General features: G+C 42.7%; 1 protein-coding gene across 1 annotated transcript in view; it reads right to left on the bottom strand.

Annotated features, from left to right (window-relative positions):
• PELI2 (pellino E3 ubiquitin protein ligase family member 2) overlaps positions 1–20,748 on the bottom strand; it is a 73,407-nt gene extending 52,659 nt beyond the window's left edge. The window contains exon 1 of the mRNA XM_058162990.1: positions 20,376–20,748. Within this exon, the coding sequence (XP_058018973.1) occupies positions 20,376–20,452 (77 nt within the window). The 5' untranslated portion in view covers positions 20,453–20,748. The remainder of the gene's footprint in view (positions 1–20,375) is intronic.
• Between the last annotated feature and the right edge of the window lie 3,503 nt (positions 20,749–24,251).

Here is a 24,251-nt window from a genome sequence, read left to right as displayed (position 1 = left end):
TGTCTAGACACTATGTTCTGGTGCCTTGTGTTTTGCTTGATATTTTTGGAGATCCTAGCTCAGAACTTCTATTTAATTTGCATTCTGTGTACTGAAATATAGTCTGGCTGGCATAGACTTAAAGGTCTACTAGGAACAAAAGAAATTTGAATGCTTTATATATACTTGTGCCTTCATAAATAATTAAAATTAGGAGAGTAGACTATATTCTTCAACTGATTGGATTTTAGGGAAATCCTCTGAGAAATAATTGAACTGTATACTGCATATCCTTGCCAATATGTGTGGTTCTCTGAATAGCCAACATAAAGCTCTACCAAGAAAATAATCCATGATAAAATAAAATCATCTCTGTTGTTGGTAACAAAGCATATGCAGCATAACAGCCTCAAAAGTACAAAACAGTATCTCTCCTTTGTTTCTAGCATCAAATTCTTTGATAGAAATCAAAATCTCAAGTCAGGACATTTATCCTGATTCTTAGAAGGCACAGCCCAGAGTTATTAAGTGATCAAAGCAGAATGAATTAATAAATATTTGTATTTAAATTGGATTTTCTAATTTAATTGGATTTTCAAATTTGTTACAGGTAGCCCTCAGTTAGTGACAGTAATTGGAACTGGATTTTCTATTGCTAAGAGATGTAAAGCACAAGGGCAACATGACCAGGATCCTAACGACAATAATTCCAGCACTTCCAGTTGCTGTCATTATGCGAATCATTGCAGCCATTAAGCAAGGACATCATGTAGTCACCATCTGTGATCTCATGCTGGCTTCTCCACTGACTTTGCTTTAGGAATCTGACAAAGAAGGTTGTAAATGGAGATCATGTGACTGTGGGATGCTGCAATATCACAATTGTAAGTCATGTGACCATAGGGACATTGTGACCAACCTGCGTAAAAAGATTCATCATGACAACCACTAATTCAGCACCACCATCAGTTCAAGGAATCCCTAAATGGGTTATCATTAAGTGAAGACCTCCTGTAAAATATACAAAAGTTATATAAGCTCAAAGATATTAGCAGAGCTAGGGAACACTTCAGATTTGAAGGGGAAAACCAAATGCATCTTTTTCTGGGATCATTCTACAGCAACAAAGGTAAACTGCACAATCCATCAGGATCTTTTTTAAATGTTGCTGAAGACCATGAAAATACTTTTTTGCCTTTGAATCTAAAGATCTGCATAACTCTAAATATAAAGGTAAAGGTAAAAGGTTCCCCTGGCATGTACGTGCTAATCGTTCCCGACTCTAGGGGGCGGTGCTCATCTCCGTTTCAAAGCCAGAGCCAGCGCTGTCCGAAGACATCTCCGTGGTCATGTGGCCGGCATGACTCAATGCCAAAGGCGCCCGGAATGCTGTTACCTTCCCACCAAAGGTGGTCCCTATTTTTTCTACTTGCATTTTTTATGTGCTTTCGAACTGCTAGGTTGGCAGAAGCTGGGACAAGTAACAGGAGCTCACCCCCTTACACGGCAGCACTAGGGATTCGAACCACTGAACTGCCGACCTTTCGATCGACAAGCTCAGCGTCTTAGCCCCTGAGCCACCACATCCCTCCACTCTAAATACAGCTTCTTCTAATTATATCTTATTCTACAACCACAACACAACACAAATGAGAGTTAAGTTAAATAGGCTTTGTTACCAAACTCACTTTCAAAATGGTAAAATAGTTAATGAACAGATATACACAATATTGTCTGTAGAAAAGAAGATGCATAACTATAATAACAACTATTCTTTGACAAAATAACAATCTCATCATGGCAAAAATAACCTCTTAGTAGCAACAACAATTAACTGAACTCGGGGTGGTTAACTGCCTATTGGCTTTACAGATATATATCTGCTTTGTGAAGTTCTTTATCCTCTGAGCTTTGTTATTTGCTGGCAGACATTTCATTACCCAACTATGTAACACCATCAGTGCTTATATCAACATATAGCTGCTTCCTGATAATTATAATCATAATTCCTGGCATAATTCATGGCTTAGGGCCTGGGTACTTACGGGACCGCCTGCTGTTACCGCATGCCTCCCACCAACCCGTACGCTCTCACAGAGAGGGACTTCTCAGTGCAAGCAATGTCGGCAGGAAGGTCCTTCTCTGTAGGGGCTCCCACACTCTGGAACGAGCTTCCCCCGGGCTTACGCCAAATACCTGACCTTCGGACCTTCCGCCGCGAACTGAAGACACATCTTTTCATTCGCGCAGGGCTGGCTTAAATTTTATCGATTTTAAATTTTAAATTTTCTATTACAAATTTTAATGGGGTCTTAGTTTTATATATTTTAAAGTTTTTAGGCCAATTATAAAATAAGTTTTTTAATTTGTATTTTAAATTGTATATTGTATTGTTTGTTTTTTACTTTTGGCTGTACACCACCCTGAGTCCTTCGGGAGAAGGGCGGTATAAAAATCAAATTAAATAAATAAATAAATAATAAATTCCATTTCTTCTTATACAACTAAACTGAAATGCTAATTACAGCTTTTCTTGGTGACAGTTTCAGAACTATGCCACACAGATTTGGAGCAATGTGCATAATAAACTGGGCATTTACTTTGTTGGCTTTTAGCATGCAACCCATCTCACAATAAATTACTATTAATTGACTTAGTCAATTAATGAGTTAATGAGTATTCATGGTGAGTTGATGAGTTAATACTCATTGCAAATATAAACGCAATAAATAAATATTTATTTTTTATTTACTGGTTTGTTAATAGATGTCTTCAGACAATGCTGGCTCTTCGGCTTTGAAACGGAGATGAGCACCGCCCCCTAGAGTCGGCAACGACTAGCACGTATGTGCGAGGGGAACCTTTACCTTTACCATTTTGTTAATAGGACCTAGTCAAACCTTTATTCAACTCAAAAATCAAAGCTGGATCAGATCGTTTAATCCTTAGCAGAAAATCTCAGGGCAACAGACTCCATCCTTGAAGAAGACAACAGCCAACCATTTCCATTGCTGGGATTCTTCAGAGCAGAGGGGATTAAACTTGCTGCTGAATAATATTGAATAAATTCTTGTTGGGTTATTTATTTATTTATTATTTAGATTTTTATACCGCCCTTCTCCCGAAGGACTCAGGGTACAATCTGTACAGCCAGATTATAAAAAACAATACAATATACAGATTAAAACAGAATGTTAAAATAACATATTCTATAAATGGCCGAAAGTTTAAAACCATCAAATTTAACCCATAAAATTCATAAAAATACCCCAATTAAAATTGTTTAAAATTCAAAAAGTTTAAAAAATTTAGGCCAGTCCCGCTTGGATAAACAAGTGCGTTTTCAATTCACGGCGAAAGGTCCGAAGGTCAGGTAGTTGACGCAAACCAGGGGGAAGTTCGTTCCAGAGGGTAGGTGCTCCAACAGAGAAGGCCCTTCCCCTGGGGGCCGCCAGCCGACATTGCTTGGCGGACGGCACCCTGAGAAGACCTTCTCTGTGTGAGCGTACGGGTCGGTGGAAGGCATAAGGTAACAGCAAGCGGATCCGTAAGTACCCGGGCCCTAAGCCATGGAGCGCTTTAAAGGTGGTAACCAAAACCTTGAAGCGCACCCAAAAGACCACAGGTAGCCAGTGCAGACTGCGCAGGAGCGGTGTTACACGGGAGCAATGTGTGGCTCCCTCGATCACCCGCCCAGCTGCATTCTGAACTAACTGAAGCCTCCGAGTGCACTTCAAGGGTAGCCCCATGTAGAGAGCATTGCAATAATCCAAACAAGAAGTGACAAGAGCGTGAGTGTCCCGGTCAAGGAAGGGGAGCAACTGGCGAACCAAGCGGACCTGGTAAAAAGCTCTCCTGGAGATGGTCGCCAAATGATCTTCAAACGACAGCCGTCCATCCAGGAGAACGCCCAAGTTGCGCACCCTTTCTGTTGGGGCCAATGACTCGCCCCCAACAGTCAGCTGTGGTTGCAGCTGACTGTACCGGGGTGCCGGCATCCACAGCCACTCCGTCTTGGAGGGATTGAGCTTGAGTCTGTTTCTCCCCATCCAGACCCGTATGGCTTCCAACAATGAAGCATTTATAATTCCCCGGAGCCAGCCTCGTGTCACCTCCTGAGTGGCCAGCACCAGCCAGGAGGGACACGGGTCCAGTAAACATGTAGTGGCATGTAACCTCCCCAGTAGCCTGTCCACGTCCTCGAGAGCCACAGAATCAAACTCATCCCAAACAACCTCAACAAGACACGTCTCCGTCATCTCACTTGGATCATTGCAATTTTGGTCCAAACTATCCCGAAGCTGAACAATTTTATCGTATAGATAACCACTAAACTCCTCGGCACGTCCCTGCAAGGGGTCATCCCGCCCCTCCTGATGTAGGAGAGAGCGGGTCACCCAAAACAGGGCGGCCGGGCGGTTATCTGCCGACGCAATGAGGGTGGAAACGTAAGAACGTTTCGCCTCCCTCAGTGCCACTAGGTAGGTCTTCGAAAAAGACCTAACTAGTGTCCGATCAGCCTCGGAACGGCTGGACCTCCAGGTACTCTCTAGGCGTCTTCTCCGGCGTTTCATCTCTCTCAGCTCCTCAGAGAACCAAGGGGCCAATTGAGATCTGCGCCGGGTCAGAGGCCGCAAAGGCACGACACGGTCCAAAGCCCCAGCCGCGGCCTGTTCCCAGGCCGCAGCTAGTTCTTCGGCCGTGCCGTGGGCAAGATCCTCAGGGAATGGCCCAAGCTCCGTCAGGAACCTCTCGGGGTCCATCAGACGCCTGGGACGGAACCAACGCATTGGTTTCGTCTCCCTGCGGTGGTGGGCGGCGGTCTGAAAGTCTAGGCGGAGGAGAAAATGATCTGACCATGACACAGGTTCCGTCACTAAATCTCCTAATACCAGATTATTAAACCACTGTCCAGAGATATAAATCAAGTCCAGTGTGGACCCCCCAATGTGTGTAGGGCCATCAGTTACTTGAATCAGGTCCAAGGCCGTCATGGAAGCCTGGAACTCCTGGACCACCGTTGATGACAAGCCGGCCGATGGCAAGTTGAAATCCCCCATGACCAAAAGTCTGGGAATCTCAACCGCCACTCCGGCATGCACCTCCAGTAGCTCAGGTAGGGCTGTAGTCACGCAGTAAGGAGCAAACAAACCCATCTGATTCCTATGGCCCCACTTCACAAGGAGGGATTCACAACCAGCTATCTGAGGCACAGTGGACTCTCTCGGCTCTAGACCTTCTCTAATCACAACCGCCACCCCTCCACCCCTACCTTGGGCCCTCAGTTGATGAAATGCTCGGAATCCCGGAGGGCACAGTTCGACCAGGGGGACACCCCCTTCTGTGCCCAACCAAGTCTCCGTAATGCCCATAAAGTCCGCAGACTCCCCCTAAATAAGATCGCAGATCAGGGGGGCCTTATTGACCACGGACCGGGCATTGCACAACATCAACCGGAGGCCCAAGCTCTGAGGGTCTTGGCCTTCCGGGGAACAGGTAAGGACTAAGGGGCCGGAGCACGTGATCGCTTTAAAACAGCGAGCACGTGCTCCGAAAAAATGATACGGCCCCTTGCTTCCGCCATATCTGCCCCTCCCATTTACCGGACAGATGGAATGGCCCTCAACACCTGGAACACACCCCTCCCCCCCGCCCTCAGACCAGATAGAACGCCGCGAACAAGCCCAGGGACTGGACATTCCCTCCCTGACGGGTTTTTTCCCCCACCCGTCTCTTCCCTCCCCCCTTTAAAAGACCCTTTTTAAAAAACCTATTTACAAATCCCCAGAGGTTCTTCTTCATCGTATGCCACCTCTCCTGGTCCCAAGACCCCTTGTTAAGGCAGGCCCTCGATAACACGGAGGGCCATTCCTGCGAGGCGGGGGAACCTTGCAGTCGAAGAAGTTCAGTAGGCGAATATTTCATGAAAAGATTATAAATAACAGCAGGAAAAAAAGGGCATCCCTGGTCAGTACCATAGATGATATGGCCTACGGTCAGAGTCAGGACAGTCACAAACCAGGCCAGTAATGGCCGGTAAGGGGCCTAATAAAGATGGAAATTCGGCTGATGGATTCCGCCCATTGATGCCGCCAAAGATAAATGCGGAAAAAAGTTTCGCCCGCCAATGCCGTCCATGACTAAATCCGAAGCCACCCATAATTGATGCCGCCAATGCCAAAAGCAGGAAAAAAGATTTCTAGCCACCGATGTCATACGCGGCCAGAAGTCAACTGGAATCAAGTTCCACCTGCCAGAGCCACCAGTGTCCAACGCCGCTGGTATCAATGCCGCTGATGACTGATGCGGCAAACAGTCCAGCCGCCGATGTCAAACGCGGCTAGCAAGCCGCTGGTATCAATGCCGCTGATGACAAATGCGGCAAACAATCCAGCCGCCGATATCAAGCGCGGCTAGTAGGCCGCTGGTATCAAAGCCGCTGATGACAAATGCGGCAAAACGATCCAGTCGCCGAAGTCATAACGCAGCTAATAGGCCACAGTCGATGCCAATGGTATCGCTGGTATCAATGCCGCTGATGAAAGACAATGCCGCTGATGACTGATGCAGCAAACAACCCAGCCGCCGATGTCGTGCATGGCCAGCAAGCAGCAAGCAGCAATCCGGCCCAGCCATTTTCAGCGGACACCGCTCCGCACCCCCCAAAATGGCCGCCGCCATCCGCCGTCCGCTACCCATCTGCGACTCCAGCCCCCGTACCCGGCAACCGAGGATCCAGCGAGGCCCAAAGGCCTCCCCTCGGTTACCGGAATGATGGCATGCGGGGCGGAGGACTCAGGCAGCTCAGCGATCGACGTCCACGGCATCTCGGCCCAGGAAAACCCAACCCGCCGTCAACATAAAATTCAAAACGCCGCCATGCTTGTGCATGCGTAGAACACCGCCATTCTTGCTCTTTGAGCTTGGTTGTTTCCTTGCAGATTAGGTAGCTACTTCAGTATGAGTGAGAATAAGGTTTGCTTATCCTGTTTTGGTGGAGGTGTGGCTTCCTTCTACTTGGTTCCTTATTTAAGATATTGTTTCTTCCCAAGGACTCAGGAGTTTAATTCTGAGTTACATGTATTCTCTTCTATCAAATAAATTCTGTTCTCTATTTTCTGTGAGTTTTAATATCCAGTAAAGGTTAGCAATTTTTTTCCAAATTACTATTTTCCAAAGAGCAAAACCAACAGCAATTGAATATATTGCAATGGAAGATGAAAAGATACCTGAGGAACCAACAGAAATTAAAACAAAAATAAAAGGACAGGTAAAGCTCAAAATCTAACCAAACCTACAATATATCAAGACAAGATGGTGAAGTATTGTTGCTTATCTCTTATTAGAATAAGATGTAATGAATAATTTTGTATGTGCATGCTAAAGTTCAGGTCATCCTCTGGCTCAAGTGTGTCAAACGTGCATCGTCACGGCATTGTCACATGACGTATTGCAACTTTTTTCCCCTTTGCTAAACTGGGCATGGGTGTGAGCAGTGCGTGATGCATCCGGGCACTGAGTTTGATAACCCTGCTCTGGCTGGTGAGTTTGATGGAGAACTTCTGATAGTAACATTGGAGATTTGCCTTTTTCCAAATTTAGAGAGAGAGAGCTTAATTATTTCTTTACAAAGAACAGCTTTGATCTCTGTTATATTACTGGACCTTTTCAAATAATAATGGTTTCACTATCCAAATAACAGTTGGTCCTAAAAGATTATAACAATTTATTCCAAGGTGAATAGTTACACTTAAAATACTACTATAACTAGCTGAATACACATGCTCTGCTACGAAACCATGTGATTAGGCTTCATAAATCGACACTGAAGAGTTTGAAAATTAATGAGTAGTTACATCGGCCTCTCCTCTCCCCTTCTCTCCCTCAGGCTTGCTCCACAAAACTCTCCTCTTCCCTTCTGTCCCTTAGGCTGGCCCCATAGATCCTTTCCTATCCCCTTCTGTCCCTCAGGCTGGCCCCACAGAAGCCTCTCCTGTCCTCTCCTCTCCCTTCTCTCCCTCAGGCTTGCTCCACAAAACTCTCCTCTTCCCTTCTGTCCCTTAGGCTGGCCCCATAGATCCTTTCCTATCCCCTTCTGTCCCTCAGGCTGGCCCCACAGAAGCCTCTCCTGTCCTCTCCTCTCCCCTTCTCTCACTCTCCCTGTCCTATGCTATCCCATTCTTTCCAGTTATTTTCAAATCGGGAGGGGGAGTAGAACATCTAAATAATTAGCATCAGAGCATGTTATAATAATAATAATATAGGAAATACTAATGCTCTGATGGTCATTTTGAAAAATCCTTTCTTAGTGAGCACCTAGAAGCCAAGAGGAACATACGTGGCAAATTTCAAGTTTGTAGTCTTTACGGTTCTGGAGATTTCATGATTAATGCATGAGTGGTTTTCACTTTTATATATATAGATAACTAAATGTTAACCTAGCTGCAGAATAAAATTCCAATATTCAATGTTGAAAGAAATTTTGTATGCACACTTAAACACACATCATGCCCCACTCATATAAAGAAACAGATATTCACAAAGGAAGAAATAGGATTGCTGGAATGGCTAATGGGAAAAGCAATAGGATACAAGAAAGTGATTTATTGATTTATTGACAACAGCAAAACTTTTGGTTGTGAAGTTCATGCTAGAATATGGAAGACACTAATGCACATGCCACAATATCATATTCTTCTCCTGAGGAACCACTACAATGAACAAAAACCAGCAACAACTTGAGATAAGCAGACAACATTACTGCATTATCTGAAAGTGAAGAAGACTCATTCTGAAAGTAAAATGGAAAGGAAAAAAATCAAGGTTATTGTTGAATATTACAAATGCAATAGCAATTGACTATTTAGGCAAAAACAATTGTTAATTCAATTTTTTTAGAGTTAAGAATAGACAAAGGAGGTCAGTGTGATAAGAAAGGAGGGTCATATCAAAGTGAGGCAAGATCATGAAGAATAGTGTAAGGATATTTAATATCAGTTTAAAGTACAGAGTAATGAAAAAAATGCTCTTTCCGGTATAGAGAAAGAATACAGATGTCTTAAAGTTAATGTGTATGAGTAGAGTATTATGGACAATAAATTAATTTGGCTATTCCTCAAGCTGATAATCCACAGAACTAAACTCAAATAATCCACACATTATTTGGGGCATGTGAAATGAAGAAATGATAGACTAAGAAAAAAACTATTATCTGTGGCAAAGATAAGGGAGGTAGAAGGTGAAGGCAACCAAAAGCTGAAGGATAGAAAAATCATACTTTTCCACAAAAACATCTCACCTAGAAGATAGGTAGATCTTTCATACGCAGTGAAAATTCTGGTAGATACAGAGATAATAACTCTAATTAAAAAATGCTCAACATTTTTGATGGAGAAAAAAAAGCAAGTGATTCATAAGGATTCTTTTTAAAAAATGATTTATATCACCTCCCATCTCAACAAGTTATTCTGGACAGTGTACGTCATAAAACATTAAAATAATGTGAAGCAATCTCTCAAAAGGCCAACAGGGTCGGGATCATCCTGATATCTGAAGGGAGAATGTATGTAGCAAGAGGTACAGGACAGAGCGCAATTCTCCTGACTCCCACCAGCCAACATTCCTCGGCTAACAGGATGAAATGCCCAACCTGCCTGACCAAATTGGATGGGTAGAAATGATTGGGAGAAGACAGTTCCTAAGGTAACCCGTACCAAACCATGAAGGGCTTTAAAGAAACGAGTACCTTGAATTACACTCAGAAACACCAATTCAGTTCATAAAGCAATGATGTTACATGTGCCAAATATCTGATACACTTTACTACAGTCACATTCTGCACCAGTTGAAGCTTCTGAATGCTCTTTCAAGGGAAGCCCCATGTAGACCACATTGTAGTAATTCCAATGAGACTGTCTATGAGCAAAGCCTCCCAATCCAGGAACATCCTAAGGCCGTGATGACGAATCTATGGCATGTGTGCCACAGATGGCGTGGCACACGGAGCCTAGCTCAGCTCCAGCGTGCATGCGCACACCGGCCAGCTGATTTTCGGCTGGTCCCACCCATGCTGCCCCTCCCCTCCCAGGAGTCTCCAAGCGGCCAGTTTTGGATGCCAGGTAAGTACAGGGCTCGTGCAGAGCCTCTGGGAGAGCGTTTTTGGCCTCCGGAGGGCCTTGGGGGGGGGTGCTGTTTTCGCCCTCCCCAGGGTCCAAGAAAGCCTCTGGAGCTTTATATGCTGAGCAATAAGATCAGACAATGCCAGCATGCCCCAGGTCCTGTCTCTTAAAAAAAATTATCTTATGAAAGCCAGGAGATGAGTTTTCTCTATTGATGCACCTTCCTATGGAATAGTATTACCCCTGAGATCCAGATGGCCCTGATCCTGCTTGCCTCTCATAAGGCTTTGAAGACCTGTTTGTTCTCCCAGGCACTCAGTTATGAGGATTTGTGCATCTGTCTGGTTTGATTACTTTTATTATGCTTCTTGCGTAAAACAGAAAGAACTCTCATTCAAGATAGTTATCCCTTTGATGTCATAAGACATCAATTGAGTTATTTAGGTCAATGCTGTTAGGGATCTAGTAACATTGAAATAAGGTTTATTTCAAGAAGGCCTGTAATAAGGTTTTTCCAAACTCCTTCAATGAGGTTTATGTAACTATGAGTAACTATGGTAAAGATTTTGCTAACTATACAAGATCTTGTCTGACTTCCTCATGTAAAAAAATATTGACAGTGACCCTAGTGGTCAGATGATAAATGACATTACCTTTAACTATTTATCTTATAATATCTGTTTAGAGAAGGTTACATAACATCTGATAATATTACTAATGCTGGCACAGATTATCCATTATGGCAACCAAAGCTATTTCAATATCAAATCTTGGTTAAAAACTGATAGATATGGCTTTAGAAAATCTGGATCAAACAGATACATCTGAATCTATATGGCCACAACATTCCCAGAAACTGAATATCTTTGACTAGTCATAATTGTATAGATCTCACAGTCAAGATAGAAGGGAGGAATATATACTGCTTGCAAGGAAGAGAGCTCATTTCTGCATACATTCTGTCCTGGTCTTGAGACTTGTAAGATAAAGACTTTCAGGGAATAAATATCAAAGACAGCTCTGTGAAAAGTGGAGCTGATTATGATGGAATAAAAAGCCGGCAAGCAGACTGACTGATAATTTCTCTCGTGATAAGGAGAGGACTTAAGATCGCCCACAAATACTCCACATAGCTGCTTCTCATGAGGAGACCATAGTAATCACTAAGTTTGCGTATTTCCTTTTCTAATCACTTTTGGAAATTGTTGACTGCTTTTCAGCTGTAGGGAATCTTTGGAACCACAGGTTTTCCAATACCAGATAAATGTTCTTCAATTCTTAGTGAAAGAAGTGTTCAGTTTAAGAACTTTTTTAAAAATAGACAGCAAAATTAAACTTTATTTTAGAAAGTTATTAATGAACTGACTAAGGATCCAGATAAATTTGAAATAAGATTGTGGAATTAATTAAAAGTAATCCTTCCCATGGAAAAATGCTTTTGCTTTGATTTTTTTTTTAAAAAAAAATGGACACTTGAGGGAACTATTTTTATTTATTTTTATCCCACCTGTATTATTTTTGTAAATAACTAACAGTGGCAAACTTATATAATATTCCTTCCCCCTCCTATTTTCTCCACAGCAACAACCTGTGGGGTTGGGCCGAGAGTGTGTGACTGGCCCAAAGTAACCCAGCTGGCTCTCATGGCTAAGGTGGGCTTAGAATTCATTCTCAAATACAGGTAGACATCAACTTATGACCATTCATTTAACAACTATTCGAAGTTACGACAAAACTAAAAAAGTTATTATAACCAGACCCTGCACTTATAATTACTGCAACATTCCTAAAGTCATGGTATTAATATTCAGACGCTTGGCAACTGGCATGTGTTTTATTTATTTATTCATTCATTCATTCATATTTCTAAACTGCCCATCTCCCTCAAAGATTTACAATAGCTGCAGTATCCTAAGGATAGGTGATTGCTATTTGCCTTCCCATGGACCCTCTGACAAGCAAAGCCAATAGGGGAAGCTGGATTTGTTTAATAAACATGATTTGTTTAACAATCATGGTGATTCCCTTAATGACCATGGCAAAAAAAGTCATAAAATCAGGCATGAGTCACCTAACAACTGCATTGTTTAGCAACAGAAGTTCTAGTCCAAATTGTGATTATAAATTCATGGATCACACAGTACAAATTACACATTTTTATTCAGAAACAAGAAGTTTGACATATTAACAATATTACCTCACCCATTATGTTATTTAATAGTGCTTTCTCTTCATTTATGTTTTGGGGAGGAGCTGGACCAACTCAAATTTCAGCAAAACCAAATCTCTCTCTAGATATTTCCTTTCTAGCCTCAGGGCTACAAAATATCTTTGAGATTCCTCAAGCCAAAAAAAAAAGCAAGAACAATACTGCCATATTCTTCCTAGAGGCAAAAATATGCTTGTTCATTCTTAGATCTCTTTCAAAAATTTAAGGTACAGTTCAAAAGCATTAAAACTACTAAAATAATATTAAACATTCTCATTTCACATTCATCTCTGGTAAAAGTACATCAAGGTAGAATACTGTTCAAAGAAAGTAAAGCAAAATGAATAAAAGCAAGTTAGGGACTGTTCACACTTCCAAAAAACATACAGTATAAAAAACTACCTAGGAATAAGTCCCAATGAATTCAGGATTACTTTTTCAAAACAGACATGAATTGAACTATATCAGTCTGAAACCTTATCTAGAAAGATTTGTGTTATTTCACCTTTAAAAAAATGGAAATAATGTTAAACACTTCCTTTATTCTACAGTGAAACAGACAGGGGAACTGAGTAAAACAGATGGTAATAAGAAAAAAATCATTATTGTTTTCTGAAATATATATTATATCTGTGTAGAATGACTGTCATCTGTCAAACTTTTTACAGACAATTAGAGATACAATTTTACAACCACCAGCAATTTCATCCATGAACATTCTTTTATATTTACAGCAATATAAAATGTTTCCCTCTGATCCCCATCTATTACCAAAACAACAATCATTTTATGGCTTTGAGTTACCCAACTACAGAAAGAGAAAGCTACCAAGACTGCATACCACCACTCCATCCGAGACAAGAACTGCACCATGGAGAGAAGAGAGGCGACCTCTTTATTAAACATACTTTCAAATCTAATTGCCTCATAAAGGCCAATCAAAGATCTCAAATGGACATTTACAACTGCAGACCTCTAAGAGTTAAAAACTAATGAGCCACAATGTTTATAACTGCTTTGCTGCAATTAAATATTTAGATATAAGCAAAATGAATGATATTCTGAAATCATAACTGATGGGGGGGGGGTTGTAGGGTTTTTTTTATCCAGCCTTTATTTTTTTTATAAATAACTCAAGGTAGCAAACATATCTAATACTCCTGACAGGAGCATCCTGGTACAAATAAAATATGGTCATTTCCTATGTGCTACAGATTATAGAAAGCAAATTTTACAAATTTTAAATTCTCTTGGAGTACATTGGCTTTGCATCAAATGTTATGCCAGAGGACAAAGTCCATCGAGAGGATAAGCTTCTCAAGTACCCCTTTAATATACTGCATCTTCTGTGAAAAATCAATTATTTGAAGAGGGTAGAACATGGGTAATGGCTATTGAGTTGTTGAGCAGTCTGCAAAGTGTGCATTATCTAAATATTTAAATAGGCCCACAGGATGAGAACAATTTCAGGGCAAAAGGCCATTGTCAGTACTTTAGCTGTTTTACAATGTACCAAATGGGAATATGGTCTATTTTAAATATTGATTTATACCAGAGATAAGCTATTGGTTGGCATTTGTATAGTCCAGTAAATCATTTTTGTGTGCAAGGATCAGGATTAAGATATATTTCATATAAACTGTACAAAGCACTGTTATTCCATAAGCATCCCCCCCCCCAAATTCCCATCCACATGCGACTAGCACTTCATGTGTTCTTCAGTATCAGCAAATTCCTTCACTACGCTAGGATGAAATTCATCTGATTCTGGACTTTACAGTCCAAGTAATTGGTATTCTTTGACTGTGTTGCTACATTCTCAAGTTTCAATCCTTTTCTTTTAACCTGTTCTTTACTATTCCCTACAGAATACATACCCAATCCTAAACTAAAATGTTTATGTAGTCATGATAATGTAGATGATGTGACTGCCAGAACAGGGATGAGTTTTTTTCTCATTGTCTCCTTACTAAAATTGTGACAAAGTTTATATATTGTAGTTCTAGTTTAACTATTGTTTGTAGTATAAAACCACAAATGACTGGGTTGGCATAAAATGCTGAGTGAAAAACTATAATTTATAACACTTATGTCAGGCGCAAGAAATCAGGAGCCAAGGTGGTCCAAACGAATACCAGTTTAATGCATGCTAAAGCTTTGTGCAAGAATATGAACTACTAATGTCAAAGCAAATTGGCGGTAGATAAGAATCAACAGAATTCAAGGTGGGCCGGACTTACCTGCGTTTTTTCGAAAATAAAACCCTGTGTTATTATTATTTTTTTGGCCACCAAAAAAGGCACCAGGTCTTATTTTCGGGGGGGGCGGGGGGGGGGAGGGAATGTCATTCACTGACTTACCTCCTTTGTACGCGTTGCCCCCTTTTTACTGTCAGAGGCCTTCAGGAACTTCTTTGGCTTTGGATAGTTGCAGCCAAGTCTAACACACCTTGGCCCTTTTCTTCTGCAGCCAGAAAGGCTTTCCTGAAGGCCTCTGTAGCTAATAACAGAGCTCTAGATTGATCCGGAGCTAAGCCTTACTGGCTACAGAAAAAGGGCCAAGGTGTGCAAGGCCTGGCTGCAACTATCAGAAGGTAAATTGTAGAGCAGCTCCACCATCCCCATCTTAACTTAATTTTTACCTGTACACCCTGGAGTGGGCGGGGTCTTAATTAGGGCTTATTTTGGTGGTAGGGCTTATATATTGCACATGTGTGAAAATCAAGCTAGGACTTACTTTCTGAGTAGGTTGTATTTTTGGGGAAACACGGTAGATCACTTGTGTGCATGAAGGGACTCAAGACTGATGACATGCTTAACCCATCCCCTCACCCTTAGCCTGGTCATCTCCTACATCATAATTTATAACTCACAACAAGTTTGATTCACAAAATACCATGAATCACCTCATGGTGAGATAGGCAGCAAACAAATTTAATAAAGGAAAAAAATATTAAGCCAAAACCAAACAAATCAAATTTTATAAACTCAGTTAATGTTATCTTTAAATCATAGATTTATTATCTTAATGATGACATAGTCAATCAACCATGGTTTTTTTAAAAAATCAAAATATAGCCACTATGTATTTCCAGTACTTACACATGTACAATCTAAAAGGTTTTTAAAAAACAGAGTACCTTTCTAACCACACAAATTGCAAACCACATTAATCCTTTCTAATCACACAAATCTTCCTTCTCAGACAATTCATCTGTCCAAAAGTATACATATACATTTTATTCCTACATCAACTAGTTTTAAAAATCTGCAGACTTGAATAGGTGTATAATTTATCCTTACAAAAATATTGCTAAATAATTTTATTACTAAAATGCATTAATACTTTACAAAATAAGCTAAATTGCAGACAAATCAGCAGAAAAAAATAATGGTTGCAATAAGCTCTTTCTAACACAATTTATTTTCCTTCAAGTTTGTTTTGACACAGATCAGGATAAAATGCTAAGCATCTTAAAAAACTGCATTTTATGTCACTATTTTAAACTTTATTTTACAACATTCTTTCTTTGAAACAATTTTCTTGTGGACTTCGTTTTTTAAAAAACATTAACTGAAGCAAAAAAAGGTTTTTTTAAAAAAAACTAAAAACAATACTAGTTAGACAAAACTGTAAAAGCACAAAGAATTCATAACATTAATTCACTGATACATTACAAGTCTTGCTGGAAAATGAATCTGCTTAGTTTATCTATCTAAATGTAAAATAAGACAAATCTAGGATTTTTGGGATAGTTCAAATAGCTTCAGCAGATTTTTTTTTCTTTTAGTCTTTTTAATCCATTACTTAATTGTTCAATCTCATATCTGATAAATATTTATCAGATTAACATGATCTATTACCATATTCTCTCCCATCCCAAAGTATCCAATATTCTTGTCTCTAATATCTTTATCAATGAATATATACAATACTGTGATATTGGTATACTTCCCAAATTTGGAATAGCTGGCTAAATTTAGCACCTTTTACCACTTCTTGAAGTCTTCGTAACTAGCAAATCATGTATTACTCAACACCACCACCGTTTTCTTTCTTTCTTTCTTTTTTGCTTCAAGTTCCATTGCTGTGGTATTACTAGATCATTTGATACGAGCGTCAGTTTTATGTTAGGAAATTTTAATGGTTTTTACCACATAATCTGAAATGACATTTCTTTTAAAAAACCTCTTTTGTTTCACGGCATATACTGTAATCACTACCTTTTTCTCTGAGATCTTCTTTATTCAATTAATTAATATCATCCAAATTGTGCAGGTGGTTCTCCTCTGTCACAACCCAACTTTCTTTGATTTAGGAAATGATGATTTGATTCAGTTTTATTTCTTTTTTATTTAAGCTATTTCCATCACAATCCATCTTTGACAATGAAGAGAAATTCATAAAAGAAATTGATTGAATACCTCATTTTTCTGCCAATAAATAGGTTTTTAATTGTCACAATGTAATTAAAATAGTCATATCTTTAACACATAAGCTATTCAACTTCTCTAGCCATTTATGAATGTGATTATCTGATTCACAACCTTGTTACCTAGAGTTCTTCATTCTCAAAGGCAACAAAAAGCAGATGATTACAAAATTACTTATTCTAGCCTTTTTTTAAAAAAATGCTGAACAGATGTTCAAGCTGTTCTGTGATTATTTTCTACTAATGATCCAGCTCTGGGAAGAAGTAGCATTATGCTATTTATGGAATTACTGAGTGATTAAGCTTCTTGAAAAGGTGTCTTAGAAGAGATATAGATGTTTAGAATAAAAACAACAAATAAAATCTACAGTTTCTCTGCATATTGTAAGCTGATTTTGTTCCAGTCTCAATTCTCATTCTTGGTATTCCATGCTTTAAATAGAATTTTAGCTTTATTAAATGTGTCATGCTACAATCCAGACAGAATAAGATTAAACATATCTCTTGCTCAAACTGAAATGCTCATGCATATTAAGTGCCTCTCTAATGACCCTTAATAACTTGCAAAAGTAGTCATTTAGCATTAAAAATCTCAAGTGCTTCCACAAAAGACATTGCAGGGTGGGGGAGGCAAGAAATATAGATATTCAAAACAAAAGTAAGGATAAATTCAGTCCTACAAGATTTTGTGGGGGTAAGCTACTTGCCATTTCACAGTGCAATATTTTTTCCCCACAAGCCTTAAAGCGCATATAATTGGTTCATAGGAAAGAAAGAAATAATAATAATAAATATTTGGAAATGGTTCAAGCTGCATTCAATTATCCTGAACTTATATCTATAATATTTGTTCGAAGGCTTCCAATTGCATAAAGTAAATAACTACAGTACAATTAGCTGAATTAAAGATTACATGCTAAACAAGGGTTCCAGAAGTGACAAAACTTTAATAACACAGATGAGGTCCATGCTGTCAGCATACCTCTTCTCTAAGTAAACTGTTCTTTGCTGATAGCGACATAAACTAGATATTTCCAATAATTATTGTTTAGATAAACAGCTTTTCTACAAATCAGTTTTTTGTGGAAAAGGTTTGAGATCTTTCAAATATTTGAAATCATGTTATATTTTCATAATTTTCTGAAATCAACTATAGGACGTAGCATCACCAATGTGCCTCATCTCTAAAAAAGCTAAATCAGTTTAAACCTGTTTAGTTCTTGGAGAGGAGACCACTAAGAAATTCAAGATCTTTATAAGCTTAAAATCAATGGATTTTACAAAAAGGTGACAATAGTAAACCACTTTCATGATATTGCCAAGAAAATTAAATGGATGTTCCTGTATGGTCATCAGGAATTGAATTCAATTTGATGGGGCCTTTATATTTATCTCACTTATATTTCATAGTAAAACTTCTACACAGTAAATTTCATTAGAAAGTTAGTTTTCATATTCTATTTATTTGATCATGCAGATGTTATGCACTTTTAGCTAACGTGTCTAAACATAAGGTTTGCTGGGTTTGAATAAATAGATTTAAATGTCTCATATTCAATTTTTATGGCACTCAGACATAAACTCCACATTCAAACAATAAGGATGGAGGAGAACACCAAACTAGCGACATAGATCCCACCACCAACAACCCCCACTGCTGAAATACATGTTTACTATTTCATACATTCACCACCACCATCCAGTCTTCTCTATCAGAAGGCACACTAGAAAAGTAAAACAATGATCACTATAATTAATACATTCTAGAATAGCATGAGATTAATTGTAAAAGCACCCCAGAGTAAGACTACAGACATCTCCAAACCAGATGGGTAATGTCAGTTTACCTTCTCCACTGTATGATTTTTTTAAAGTAAGTATTCAACTTAGAAGCAACTCATTAAAAAAAATACTGCAGATTGCTCTCCTCCCAACAGTACACATTTCAGGAGGCCATCCAGAATGCTCCTATGGAACGAGTCCAAGAATTACACTGGCCATCCAACAATCAGACACATAACTCCAAGGAAAGAGTTTTAATTCTGGAACAGCTATTAGTCCCAACACATACAGTATCCTGCAATACAGTACAAACTATATGCAAGATCTATAGAAAGTAAACCCAAGACAGCAAGGTTGACAAGAGCCAATCCCTAATCCCAGTCTATGGGGACCCATAGCCAATTAAGCAGGCTCCCAGCATTACACTTCTGTATCACCCCTTTTGAGATCTTTCATCTCAGGCAGAATATGGGAAAAAGATATTGGGTGAGCAAGAATAAGCCACAGGCAGAAAAGTAAGATCTGCTCAGTCCCAATGAAACAGGGCCTTTCCCCCCTATAATCAGTGTTTATAATAATCTCACTGCTAAGCATTCAGCATGGGACTACCAGTGCAAACATGCTAATACTTGCCTGCCCCTCCTTCCTCACCCCCCTCCTCCTTTCAATTTCTTTCTCTCTCAATACAAAGTTTCCTCTTTCCTCACCTGCACTCATTAATCCCCTACTTCTCCCACCCCTCTGCCACGGTGAACACCGCACTCCTTGGCACTCCTTTATGCCCATGAGGGGGAGGCCTTCTAACCAGGCAAGTTGTCTTTCCTTTCGCTCCCCACTCCCCGCTTCCTCCACCCTGCTGACCTTCAAGACCCACCATTCCCGACAAGCGGATACATGCCTGCCCGCCCGGTTAGGCTTCTCTCTTCCAGCCCCCCCAACCCTTCACACATACCCCCGTCAACACTTCCCAAAAAGTGGAAGGCAAGAGAGTCTCCCCCGCCTCCCCCCACGTCCGAAGTGCGTCCAGGAATCCTTTCCGCGTCCAGCCCATCATCCGCGCCTTCTCTCGCCTCAACCAACTTTTCGGGTTCTTTCTTTTTTGGGGAGGGTTGGGGGGGGGGGGAAGAGGCTACTAATTAAAACGTTCTCGCACATCCTTTCATCGCATGACTTCCAACACCCGCTGCCCCGGAGGCTCTGAGAGAGAGACGACTCCACAGCGTCTTCCCGCTTCAGAATGTTTTCCCGAGGGGGAAATAATTCTTGCCCCGCTTCTCCTCCGATCGTCAGCCGGAGGGCCGACCTTCCACGCTTCTAGGCGCGCACCTTCTTCTTCCCCGGCTTTAGCCCCATCGGTGACCTGAACTGCCAGGCCCTCTTGCTCCCCCACCCCACCCCACCGGCCCTCCTCGCCCTCCCTCAGGCTTATTACACCTCCGTCGTCGTCGTCCCCCACACAAACTGTCGCCCGCCTGTTTCCCGACCGTGGGCCCGAGGCCTCGGGGGTCACCCGCACCACGCAACTCTCTCTCTCTCTCTCGGAGCAGCTCCCAGCCTCGCCTCACTGTCATGGGGGGGGGGGGACTCTCCACAGCTGCCCGCCCCGAAAGAGCGCCGGCAGAGCCCGCTCGTAACTAGCGCCCCTCGGGCTTGCGGAGTTGCCCACCGGAGGCAAAACAGGGGTGGCTGGGAGGTGGGTCTCCTGCCCAGTCGCGCTTCTCCCGCGAAGCCACTCCGCCGCCGGCTTCTCCTCAGCCTCAAAGCGGGCGGGCGGGCGGGCGGGCGGGGGAGCGAATGCCCCGCTGGAGCGCAGACACACCGCAGCGCAGCGCCCCAGTCTTGGCCGCCGCCTTACCCGAGAACCACGAGCTCTCCATATTTGACGGGCTCCTTGTTGGGCGCGCAGTGCTCCTCCTGGCTAGGAGAAAACATGGGGCCACCGCCACGGTTGTCGTCGTCGCTATAATCCCATGCGGGGCAAAAACGGCATTCGCCAAAAGAATAGCAATAACAGTCATCAAACAGGACGTTCGGCTGGAGACCTTTCCTTCATAGTCGCTCAGCCAGCCAGCCAGCCAGCCAGCGGTTGCTCGGGCGGGCGGTCGAAATTACGGGTTGGCTTTGCTTGATGCGCCCGCCGACCCGGACCCTTTGCTTCCCCTCTCTGCGCTCGAGCCAACAGCCACAGACACGACTGCCCGAGGGGGGAATGAGGAGAGACCAACTAGAGCGCCTACCCAAAAAGGAGGCGTGGAATGGCCCCTCCTCTCGGCTTGCTCCGGTCCTTTCCACGCTCCCCTCGCCTTCCGTCAAAAACCGCGATGGTATCTTCCAGTCTGTTATGTAAACATAGAGTACGAAAAGGGAAAGGGGGAAGTTCTTAAAGGGCTGCTGCCCTGTTAAGTCAACGTTTCCTTCATAAGAAAAGACGGGCGTTGTTTAGCGCCGTCTACCGGAGGCTTTGTCCGTCCCTCTCTGCCAAAAGCCTGTCTACATTAATTGACTACTGTACTGTAGTCAATTATCGAATAGGTCGGGCAGGGATTACAGTATTTAGGGTTTAGTGAATATGAGTTTAAGTTTAATAGAATAGAATAGAATAGAATAGAATAGAATAGAATAGAATAGAATAGAATAGAATAGAATTTTTTATTAGCCAAGTGTGATTGGACACACAAGGAATTTGTCTTGGTGCATGTGCTCTCAGTGAACATAAAAGAAAAGATAATTAATCAAGAATTCTAAGGTACAACACTTAATGATAGTCAAAGGGTACAAATAAGCAATCAGGAAACAATATCAATATAAATGATAAGGATACAAGCAACAAAGTTACAGTCATACAGTCATTAGTGGGAGGTGATGGGAACCATGAGAAGATGAGATTAATAGTAATGCAGACTTAGTGAATAGTTTGACAGTGTTGAGGGAATTATTTGTTTAGCAGAGTGATGACGTTTGGGAAAAAACTGTTCTTGTGTCTAGTTGTTCTAGTGTGCACTGCTCTATGGCCTCGTTTTGAGGGTAGAAGTTGAAACAATTTATGTCCAGGATGAGATATTTTCACAGCCCTCTTTTTGACTCGTGCAGTATACAGGTCCTCAATGGAAGGCAGGTTGGTAGCAATTGTACAAAAGTATGATAGTATATATGTAATTTAGGGAAATCACTGCCACAAGGTCCATACCAATGGTTGCAACCATTGTTCTATCTAATATAAAGGAGAAGATGGACATTTACCTGAAGAATCTGAGTAGTAACCAATGGTTACTCTAGCTGAAAAAAAGACAATTCTGTAATATCTTTGAGGTCAACAAATATATAACGGCAAAATATTTATTGGACTGTGTACAACAGTAGCATAAAGTATTACTTTGAGATAAATTTAGACATTGGAAACAGTGAAGATAAAGAGAAATTACTGTATACAGAGAATGTAAAAACAGTGATTTTTAGTGGTGGCTGTATATAAATTTATTTATTAGATTTATATGAACCGCCATTCACCACCGCAGGGAGACGGAACCTATACGGTGGTTCCGTCCCAGGCGCCTGATGGACCCTGAGAGGTTCCAGACGGAGCTTGGGCCATTCCCTGAGGATCTGGCCCACGGCACGACTGAGGAACTGGTCGTGGCCTGGGAACAGGCCGCGGCCGGGGCCCTGGACCGTGTCGCGCCTTTGCGGCCTCTGACCCGGCGCAGATCTCGTCCGGCCCCTTGGTTCTCCGAGGGGCTGAGGGAGATGAAACGCCGGAGAAGACGCCTAGAGAGCACCTGGAGGTCCAGTCGCCCGGTTGATCGGACACTAGTTAGGACCTATTCTAGGACCTACCTAGTGGCAATGAGGGAAGCGAGGCGCCCACGCCCACCCTCATTGCATCGGCAGATAACCGCCCGCCGCCCCAGCTGGGTGACCCGCCTCTCCTACATCAGGAGGTGCGGATGACCTTGCAGGGACGAGCCGAGGAGTTTAGTGGTTATCTATACGATAAAATCGCCAGCTGAGGGACGGTCTGGACCGAATTTGGGATGATCCAAGCGAGGGAGAGGAGGCACGCCTTGTTGAGAACATTTGGCATGAGTTTGACCGTGTGCCTTCCGAGGTGGTGGACAGCTTGTTGGGGAGGCTTCACGGCACGAGATGTTACTGGACGCGTGCCCTTCCTGCCTGGTGCTGGCCACTCACGCGGGGAGACGAGGCTGGCTCCAGAGGATTATCAACGCTTCTTTGTTGGAAGGGTTTTCCTGCCGCCTTGAAAGAGGCGGTGGTGAGACCCTCCCAAGAAGCCCTCTTTGGACCCAGCTATTTTGGGTAATTATCGTCAGTCTCCAACCTTCGCTTTGTTGCGAAGGTTGTAGAGAGTGCCGTGGCGCGACAGCTACCCCAACACCTGGATGAAGATGTCATCTAGACCTGCTCCAGTCCGGCTTCCGACCCGGATACAGCACGGAGACAGCTTTGGTCGCATTGGTGGATGATCTCTGAGGGCCAGGGACAGGGATATTCCTCTGCCCTGGTCCTATTAGACCTCTCAGCGGCTCGATACCATCGATCATGGTATCCTGCTGCGCCGGTTGGGGATTGGGAGTGGAGGCACCGATATCGGTGGTTCTCCTCCTATCTCTCCGACCGTCGCAGACGGTGTTGACAGGGGGCAGAGGTCACCGCGAGGGGCCTCACTTGTGGGGTCCCACAGGGTCGATTCTCTCGCCCCTGCTGTTCAACATCTACATGAAGCCGCTGGGTGAGATCATCAGTGGTTTCGGGGTGAGATACCAACAGTACGCTGACGACACCCAGCTGTACTTTTCCACCCCGGACCACCCCAATGAAGTTGTTGAAGTGCTGTCCCGTGTTTGGAAGCTGTACGGGTCTGGATGGGGAGAAACAGGCTCAAGCTTAATCCTCCAAGACGGAGTGGCTGTGGATGCCGGCACCCGATTCAGTCAGCTGCAGCCGCGGCTGGCTGTTGGAGGCGAGTTACTGGCCCCAAAGGATAGGGTGCGCAACTTGGGTGTCCTCCTGGATGATCGCTGTCGCTTGAAGACCATTTGACGGCCGCTCCAGGAGGGCCTTCCACCAGGTTCGCTTGGTTCGCAGTTGCGCCTTCCTTGATCGGGATGCCTTATGCACAGTCACTCGCGCGCCTGCTACCTCTCGCTGATTACTGTAATGCTCTACATGGGGCTCCCTTGAAGTGCGCCGAGGCTTCAGTTAGTCCAGAATGCAGCTGCGCTGGTTATAGAGGAGCTACACGAGCTCCCATGTAACACCGCCTCCTGCGCAGACTGCACTGGCTGCCTGTGGCCTTCGGGTGCACTTTAAGGTGTTGGTTATGACCTTTAAAGCGCCCATGGCTTAGGACCTGGGTACTTACGGGACCGCCTGCTGTTACCACACGCCTCCCACCGACCCGCACGCCCCATAGAGAGGGACTTCTCAGGGTGCCGTCCGCCAAACAATGTCGGCTGGCGGCCCCAGGAAGGGCCTTCTGTGGGGCCCCACACTCTGGAACGAGCTTCCCCGGTTTACGCCAAATACCTGACCTTCGGACATTTCGCGAACTCAAGACTCATCTTTTATTCGCGGGGCTGGCTTAAATTGGGTTTTTAATTGTTGAATTTATTAATTTTAAACGGGGTTTTTTAGTATGGTAAATTTTAATTGCTGGGCTAATTTAATAAGTTTTTTAAATCGTATTTTAAACCTGTATATTGTATTGTCGGTT

Source organism: Ahaetulla prasina, chromosome 1 (assembly GCF_028640845.1).
Source record: "Ahaetulla prasina isolate Xishuangbanna chromosome 1, ASM2864084v1, whole genome shotgun sequence".
NCBI lineage: Eukaryota > Metazoa > Chordata > Lepidosauria > Squamata > Colubridae > Ahaetulla > Ahaetulla prasina.
The sequence above is the reverse complement of the archived record's forward strand: the minus strand, read 5'-3'. Positions and strand labels throughout refer to the sequence as shown.